The sequence below is a fragment of the Atta cephalotes genome, assembly GCF_000143395.1.
Source record: "Atta cephalotes unplaced genomic scaffold scaffold00009, whole genome shotgun sequence".
Classification (NCBI taxonomy): Eukaryota; Metazoa; Arthropoda; class Insecta; order Hymenoptera; family Formicidae; genus Atta; species Atta cephalotes.
In genome coordinates, this window is record NW_012130073.1 from 1276491 (window position 1) to 1286422 (window position 9932).

General features: G+C 34.1%; 2 protein-coding genes across 2 annotated transcripts in view; one reads left to right on the plus strand and one right to left on the minus strand.

Annotated features, from left to right (window-relative positions):
- Positions 1 to 3982: 3982 nt before the first annotated feature.
- Positions 3983 to 6211, minus strand: LOC105627450 (Golgi to ER traffic protein 4 homolog). The gene is given in 7 exon segments (XM_012208733.1): positions 3983 to 4132; positions 4134 to 4239; positions 4327 to 4467; positions 5246 to 5384; positions 5453 to 5687; positions 5927 to 6005; positions 6099 to 6211. Coding segments are annotated over 7 exon segments (963 nt in total).
- Positions 6212 to 9171: 2960 nt separating this feature from the next.
- LOC105627452 overlaps positions 9172 to 9932 on the plus strand; it is a 4915-nt gene continuing 4154 nt past the window's right edge. Inside the window, exons 1-2 of the mRNA XM_012208734.1 lie at positions 9172 to 9407; positions 9483 to 9864. Of these exons, the coding sequence (XP_012064124.1) occupies positions 9172 to 9407; positions 9483 to 9864 (618 nt within the window). The remainder of the gene's footprint in view (positions 9408 to 9482; positions 9865 to 9932) is intronic.

The window sequence follows — 9932 nt, forward strand, 5'->3', positions numbered from 1 at the left end:
TAGTAGAAGTAGTGTGTGTGTGTGTGTGTGTGTGTGTGTGTGTGTGTGTGTGTGTGTGTGTATGCATAGACAGAAAAGTGAATTAGTTTGCAATTTTTCTAATAGATTTTTTGATTACAATATAAATTTAATATATGTAAATTTAATATATGTAAATATGAAGTGTCATAACATATTTTATATTGATTGTATCGCAATTCTGGCACGATAATGTAATAGACATTTTTTGTAATATTGTTTCCCATAGGGAAACAATAAAATTTATTAATACATTTTTTTTTAAGTTATTGTTACATTTTTCAGCTTTGCATTGGAGAATGCCCAAAGTCTACGGAAAATTGCCTAACGTGTTATAGATTAAAAAGGTCTCTTTCGAAAGATCTCGATGAATAGATCGAAGTTTTCAATCGACACAAAGTTGTTTGGTATGTCCTTCACAAATTATAGATGAAAGTTATAAATAAAAAGTTGTCAGATCCATTTGTCACTGAGAGCCACTTCCTAATAGTGATCCGGGGCAACGAGCTAAGCATCGCAATCAAACTAAATATCTTTTGATTTACCTTTTGATAGTTAAGAAAAGATCGGCCGAGGCAATAATTGGGTATTATTATCAAAATGGTCAGAGAACTGTAGGGTGCTGTACACACATAATAGTTCTCCGGTTTCTTGGATATAATAGGTTCTAATCTGAGATTCAAATATATATCCTCAAAATCGCTGAGCGATTTCTGCGTGGTAAAAACTTAAAAACTCTGACGAAAGATCTGACTTGATTTTATTTTTTATTTTTATTTTTTATACATATATAGTCTGCCGGAGTGATAACACGATTAAATTCGTCTTGTTAAATGCTTTGTAACGATATATTACATTAATATATTTGCATATGTTGCAAGCGAATTATTTAAATAACCATCTCTTTGAACGTTCATGACCTGTAACCTCGTGAAGGACACACCTGACTTTATATTCATTGAAAACTTTGCTCTACTCATCGAGACTTTTCGAATGACACCTGTTTTGACCTGTAACGCGTTAAGCAATTTTTGGCATCCTTCTTTGTATTAATTCGTGAAATAACGCAAAATATGAATTTGTAATATACAGGGTGATTATTAAGATTAGATTGTATCGAAATTAAACAGTTATCATTATACTTAATATTTAAAAAAAATTATTTTTTTTAATATTATTAACGTGAAGGTAATCTTATTATAAAATTTTGGTATAACACATTTTTTAATATCTTAAATAGTTTTTGAGATTTATAATGAAAATAGTTTATAATAGTTTATAATGAAAAAAGCTAAAAACTGCTTTACCTATAAAAACTATTTTTCCATATCAACTAATATTTTCTAAATTCATTTATTTACATAACTTATATATATATAAATATATATATATATATATATATATATATATATAAATATATATAAAAGTTTCATTAAAATCAGAATTTGACGCAAGGTCTCTCTTATATTTATTTATTTTACTTTCAGTTCAAGCTTTTTTAGATTCATATTTATTATGAAATCCACGATATAGTTTTGTGTAGTTTTGCTTCTATTGTAGGAATAATCAATGAGAAACTTTCATTCGATAATTAATGCAATCATGTTAACATTCATAAACTGGCTTGTACAACGTTCAAATGAAATTGATAAGTTTCCTCTTTCACTAAGGCCCGGTTGCACCAACGTTATTTTGATTTTAAGCGAAACTTAAAACTCTCTCTATATCATTTTAAAACCAAAAAGAGACAGGGACAAAAAGTTTTAAGTCTCGCTTAAAATTAAAGTAATGTGCAACTAAGTCTAAACGACCCAAGTTTCACAAAACGACATTTAAATTATTTTTTATTTGGCCTCCTTATTGCAAAATAATAACTATTTAGTTCAGACATACTCCTAATGATCACCTTGTATATGTATGAACATAATGTGCGAGTTTATATTAACGTAAAATGGAAAACAACATATCTTTTTTACAAGAAAATATTGCAATCTTTTTTTCTATACTGAATTACTTAATAAAATGTTTCTATAACAAAAGCTCCATATTTTCACGATAAAATGTAAATAAATGAATGAATATACACATACACATATATATACGCACACGTGCACTAAATGTATTTGTATTTTATATATCTGATCTCATTCTTAGTTTATCGTTCTTTATTTGTACAACACAATATTAAACATAAACAAAATCGATTTTAGATTTTTTTCTAATTTGCTTAATATTATTTCATTAATTTTGCTATATATTTCACATATTACTTATAACTGTTTACAATCACTGATTTTGTCATTTTTTTATAATATATACTGTTAAATTCATATTGTGATTAACGTCCATAAAAATTTTAACGAATTTATAATTTTTTTGCTTGACATTTGCAATATAAAACTACTGCATGAATATACTGAGATAGAAAAGTATTTCGTACTAAAAAATATTATGCGTTATATACAATTTAGAACTAATTAATGTTGCAAGTATCGATCCATTGTATTCTGAAATAGTTTGTTTAATTAGAAACATGACGACTGGTATGTTCGCACATTTGACATAACTCATGACTATTAAATTAAGTATTTCTATTGGATACACAAAGGGGGGACTTGTTAAGAGTAATCTATTATATATCGGGTAATCGTTATTTGTTATTATATTTTTCAAATGATTTATACAAATATAATATCTAAATTAATTCTTCAAAGGACTAATTCCACACATGATCTGACTGATGTGAGATATTCATTTAAATTATCCATTTTAAAATGATAGTATACATTCCAAAGTATTAATATTAAATATATAATTGATATATTGATTATCATCAAATTATACATCAATTTTTACAGATTAAAAAATGTAGATTTCTTCGATTATAACACGAACATATCAATTATAATGATTTATTATTATCAAAAATATTTTACTAAATAATTTTGATAATAGGCAACAAAATATAATATAATGAAAGACTCGATGTATTTATGTGTTTCTAGAGATATATTTGTTATAAAGCTAAATTTATTAGTTGAATGCTGTCTATTTTTATTTTAATATATAGCAACATTATATTACCTTTATTTATTAATGCTGTGAAGATTTTTATTTATTAAGGTCATTTTATGATGGTCGTTTTATTTTCTTAGTTATAAATATATGCATTAATTTTTCTCTAATATTTTAAACGATTACCCATATCAATATAGAATCCAATAAATAAATATATTGCTTGTTGTCCGAGTAACAATTTTTTTTCTCGATGCCTCAGCAACAAACAGTCTCGATAAGCATTATTTTTTTGGAAGCTACAATTATGTCACATTTATTTGTCCACACGCATTTTAGTTTATATAAAATAAATTTTCGATTCAGCAGTTACACGCAGGTATATAGGATTCATGTGATTATATGCACGGTGATTATATGCATAGATCGTAGCTAATGGCAAGGATTTTATTCAAAGTCTAAGTATAATTGCTGAATTCATAACAGTGTACACAGAATGAAAACTCATGTTCTTTCAAATTTTTACATACAGATAATTACATATTTGAAGAATTTGTAGATTTTTATTCAAAACCATACACTTCATTATTGCACATACATAAATCTATTTGACTAAAAAAAAGTTGTAGAAAGTATTAGATATATATAAAATAATCAAGATGCCTATCTGAATTCTACTATTGTGAATTCAGTGTACATAACTTACAACTTTGATAAATTCCCGTAAGAAGTCGTCCCACGTACTCTCAAAGTTCTACATGGTTCGGAATTACTATTTTTTTCAAATGACAGTGATTCCTTTAGCTTTTTTTTGTTTTATAAACATAATGTCCACAATATGAAATTGTCGGTTAACACAGGTGTAGTTAGTGAAAGTATTTGGGTCGAAGAATAATATATAAAAGTTCGATATTCAGCATCACACTGCACAGTGTTGCCTCACCTTTAATCAATCAAGTTCTTGCGCGGCGTGCGATGTTGAAGCTGTATTTCGTTGCTCGTCATCCGAATCGTCGTCCTCCAGACCATTGAAAAAAGATTGCAATAACGAACCGAATAATCCTTGATTACGTGGACGCGGAGGTGGGATATTGAAAAAAAAGTTGGCCTATTTTATCTAAGTACTGTCGATAACATGGATCTCTGTTTAAAGATATCTGGTACTGTTCACAGAGAACCGCGAACACAGGATACGCCAGTTTACCACTGTAAAATAACAAATCAGAGGAAAATGAAGGCTGAACTTATACAATTAGATATGTATCTCTCATATATATATAAAATATATCGCACCTGTCGATGATTTTGAGTAGGAAAAACAAGAAATTTAATAAAGGAAGAAGATATGGCGGACCGCTATTTATTTTTGGATGCCTCGAAGTGTAAGAATTGAAGGCCTCTTGTGCCGTTGCTTTGTTTTGTAAACAAAGATACCTAAAATGTAATTGATAATTTCATATATGTACATATTATGTTAAATAGTTTCAAGATTCCATTATATTGTTATATCCGTTTATTCTTACTATAATATATATTTTTAAGATTTCCAACATTAAGGGTCGACAGGAGTAACAGAGCAACAAGACTGCGCTACGCTTAAACTGATTCTATAATGAGTCGATAGTCCTAAGTCTTATTGGTGAATCGGTAAAGTGAGTTAATAGCCAACTTGTACGACTAACAATAAAAACTATCGATTTTCTTAAGACTGTCCAAATTCAATTTTATTTCTTCTCAGTGATTCACTGTACAATTAACTTGTACAATAAATGGCAAAAAAAATCATAGTCACTTATTTAAGTTAAACAATCTTTTTTCAATGAACTGGTTAAAACTTAAGATTTTCAATTATCGACTCATTGTAAAATCAGCTTAAGAATATAGCGAAATCTTTTTTTTTAACTGACCCAAATATCAACAACTTTCCTATTGGCTATTTCGACTGCTACTTTTGTTCTGATGGTCTATTGTCCAATAAGTACATATTAATAATAAGTTTAGTAAATAAGAGAATAAATAAGCTTAGTAATTCTTTAATAAAATATAGTTATTAAGTCAAATATAGTTGTTCGATCTTTGCCTTACTTTTGCAATAATTTTTTTTATTGTAATATTTGAGAGTAAAATTAGAATCTGGCTTTTTAGTCATTTTTGTAAGAAAAAAAAATCATGGCAATAGAACTTGACTTGGACATAAGAATGATTAGCTTACTGTAAGACTGCTTGAGCTATGAAAAGATCTATTTCATTCATATATCCACGTTGTTCGTGAAGTTCGACCAACATCGCAGCACATCCAGAACCATCTCTACTATATATAAAATGCTGCCTTGCCAGTATATAATTCTTTTCTGATGAAAAAAATAAATTCATTATGTACAGTATGCCAAAAACAAAGTAAAATTCATCATAAGATTACCTCTCCAAAAAATCTGAGCTATCTTTTGGTGCAAATCTGGATGGCCAGTTTTGTAATCGGTACCCTTTATACTCCACTTGAGTGCCGACTGCACAAACACCTCCCTTTCTGGAGATGTAGGGCTCATCAAACTAAACAGACTCATGATCTTCTCGAAAAAGTTTTGCGCAGGTACCGTTCCAGATTGTGTTAGAACATTGACAAATAGAATTCCTAAGTCAGCTCCACTTGCATGCTGCAAAAAACATACAAGTCATAATATGTTTTAAAGCTTAAACAAAATCAATTCTCGCTTCCCTTGTGACTATATCCAGTTATATCCGCGTATCTTTTGGTTATTAATTACGATTCGCTTAGAGATACTCGACTGCACAAGCGCTCAATCTCGTCGACAAAATTGTAGAAGATATTTTAAGGAAAACCGTGAAAATCTTTCGACACTCATGGGGGCTGAAAGATCAACTCAACGCGTACCTGTTCATGCTGTAATAGAAGCATCGATCCGCTGTAGAGCAATTCCAAGAGTTCCGAGTATTTTCTCTGACCGAGATATCTGTAAGCGGAGGTTAGAAATGAGCAGAATTTTCGAAGGGTGCGGAGGAACATAACTCGACGGTATGAGGCGATTGATCCGATCGAGTCTCACCTGAAATATAAAGTTCGGTACATCTGATGAGCCTCATAATAGTTCTCCGAGTTTATCGAGGCCTCCAATTTTGCCAGAACCCGTTGAACACCGTGACTATACCGCGAGGCCATGTTTATGATATTTGGGAACTTCGCGGTTCGCAGCCGCGTAGGCGCGCCGTTGGCATCAGTGCACGTTTTTTCCCGTTTCTCCCACGTGCTGATTCAAATTCGAAACACCCACGCGTTTACTACCGCTGTCACCGAGCATAAGTTTATTACGTTTACACGGCTCGATTTATTCTGATTTATTCCGAAGTTATAACATTCCATGTTATAACTATTAACTACTGACGTTAGATGTCGTGTAAACGTAATTTGTGACTACGTTTACACAGCTCGATTTATGCCGAAGTTTCACAACATCGAAATTAGGAAACTGGCCAATCACAGTTCCACTCTTTAGAAGAATAACTATGGCCTAGTTTCCACCGAGGGTTTAATCCGGATCAGAATGTAAGAACCAACTACAGTCGAGCATTCCCCTGTTATGTTTGGTAAAAACGAGCTGAAAATTTGCATAAAGAAACATAACTTCGTAATTTTATAAGATATTATAAGATAAATATTATATATAAGACAAAATTCACAAAATTAACTTGTTTGAGTTTTCGATTTTGTTTATTAAAATTCAACAACTTTTATTTACATATATAGAAGATGCGAAATTAAAAATTTTTCAAGACCCCATCAAACTGTCCCTTTTATGAGTAGTCGGCACACTTCTATCCTGAGAATAGAGACGAACCACATTTACTTTCGATACAATTTTATCGATAGTGTCAGAAAATGTATGTAGTCACGTAGTTTCCAAACTGGAAATAAATATACTGGCGGTAGTGGCGATTTCGAAGGTAACAGGCAAAAGACCTCTCTCAGGTTTCTCTTTGGCATCATGCACGCGTCGTCACGAGTTAACCAATGAAAGCATCCCATCTGTACAAATATACAATTTTTTTTTCTCTTTTTCATGACGCGATGCGTGATGCGTTCAGTAGAAACGCACACACAGGCTACATTTCTCTCCGAGAAAGATTTGACACTGTAGCACATGTTATATATATGTTATATATATGTTATATATATGTTGAGGAACAAAAATGAGATTTCTTTTTGGAGTAGATAGGTGTAGATAAGTGTTATCTGTAATTGTGATAGGTGGAATACTTCTTATCTTACACCTATCACGCTTATCTACACCTATCTACTTCAAAAAAAGATGCTTGAAAAATTGGAACTCTCTCAGATCACTCTTAATAAAGGCGACAAAGCGTCAGGCACCGCCATATGCTGCGACGCGCCGCGCCGCGGCGCGGCATGCCGTAATATATCAATTGTAAAAAGTAATATTGATAAATGCGCAAAGTGGCGTCGCGTAAGCGCAGCCGTGTATATATACACGTACGTCGCGTCCACGCATACATGCACGTCGTACATACATAGGGTATATGTACTTTCCATTTAATGATATGAATCGACAAACATCATTCTATCTTTCTTGACGCGTAGAGAGTAACAAAGATAGAAAGACTAGATACTCGTGTCGATTTGCGCCACTAAATGGAAAGCACTCATACTACTGTTTACTGTCTACATGTAACTCCGGCGTGACGCACACACGCATACGCATATAAGGCCGAAAAGCACGTAGAGGTGTAGAGCGCGGTGCGCCCCTGGCGGCGGACCGTGCAAGTGACCCTCGCGGAAATAATTATCGCGATTTATGTTATTTGCAAATGTGATCCGGGGGTTTAATTAATTAGGCGATGCCGAGTGGCGGCGACTGAGACGGCGACGGACGGGCTCCTGGTGACTACTCGGCTACGCCGTGAGTGGAGTAGACCAGCGGCGACCACGGCACGGGGTGAGTGCACGTTCGAGAATAATGTACGTTCCGTAATGTGCGTTCACGGCGGGTCGAGCCCCCCTGCGCGTGTCGAAAAGGGGGGCGGTGGCTGAGGTGGCTCGCCCGCTCGCTCGATCGCACGCGGCCGGCCACTTTTTTTATCGGTTTCGCCGGCCCGCTTCGGCGATAATAATGGCCGGTGCCGAGGACACCGCGAGCGCGCTCGGTGCCGCTCGGGATATCCGATGACGGACGCGACTCATCCGAGGCGCCGTCCGCTCTCGTCTCGTTTGACTCGTTTCTCGTCATCGGCTATTGTCGCGCGTTCGATGATGATGGAGCTGAACGGACGACTCCGTGCAATGAAGCGTGATCGATGCGCGACGGAAATCGTCACATTCTCGATCACGCTTGTTAATGTTCTCGACCGGTCTGAGCTCGATGACTCTTCTTGGAGCTGCGATAACGGATGAACGAAATTATTGTGACGCGTATCGATCGTTGGTGTTTATTTGTTTTTTTTTTCTTTTTTAGTATGTATGTTGTATAAACAATCGACAAATAGTCCTTTGTACCTATGTAGTAGAGTAAACAATGGGTGCTTTTCAACAAAAAATAGAGATACACAATATAACATAGTGAATCATCTCATCTTTGTTTAACATTGACAAACAATAAAGATTGATGATTCACTGTGTTACATTAAACTCTATTTTTTCTTCAGTTGAATTTTTTGCACGTTTCGTCTTTCACTTTTTTCATATTAAAGAAAAACAGGAATGCGCAAGAAGTTCTAACTATAAATAAAAAAAAGAATAGGCCTATTGTATAATCTAGTCTCTTGCTGGAAAGCATCCATACAAAGGCTGCATTCAGCAGAACACAACAATTTTGCAACCGTTTTATGATTGTCTACAGAGATAGGACTAGTCCTCTAAATCTAAAAGTATAATCCAATTAGCGCGAAGAAAAATTCTGCTAAACGCAGCCAATGATTGTGTATCAGATAGGTGTAGAGATTTTATTCACAATTTTATTATGGGCGAATTTTTTAATTTATCGATTAATCACAAATGCAGCTTTTACTGAAGAAAATTATATCCGCATACAATGCAATTGATCAATCGATGAATTAAAAACTCACCCTGCGTCGGGAAATTCATGTATATAATTATATGCATGTAGAATGGACCTGGCAGAAACTATGAAGAACATTGTTGCCAAAGGTATGCAAACCGAAATGGGTCCACCGGGTGGAGGATCGAGTTACTCCGCGAGCAGCGCTGGTTATGTCACAGAGAAGATGTACATGTTGTTACAAGCGTATTTGCAAAATAAAGGCTGGAATCCTAGTATCGAGCTACTGCAATGCTTCTCGGAATTTAAGGATGCCTCTATGATGCCTAGCGCCGCCTATTTACAGTGAGGATAATAATTTTATTATCAAACACAACTGATTTGTCTTGCAAAATATTTACTCATTTGATTCATTTTCAGGATGATGGCATCTAGAGTTGCACTAGATTCACAGGGAAGACTAGTCCTTAGAGAGAATGGCAAAATAATACTACCCTATGAACACTTTGCCAATGCCGTAATGTTGAAACACATGAATGGGCCACATGGCTTACACTTGGGTTTAGAGGGTACAGTCAGAGCAGTCATGGAATCTTACACCATTGGAAGAGAGTGCTTCGGGATGGAGAAAGAGTTTATCATAGAAGTCGTGCAAAACTGCCCCAATCCTGCTTGCCGTTACTATAAAAATCAGCTGGAGCTCACTCAGAAGATGGGTCACATGGCACCAACTTATATTCAAGAAAATGAAGCAACTGCGTCTCTTCTACGTACTGGTTTTCCACATAGCACAGATTTCCAGGTAGTGAGCCAACTTTTTATATATCTCCTATATTTGTTATTACATATACAAGTTTTTTAATACACACT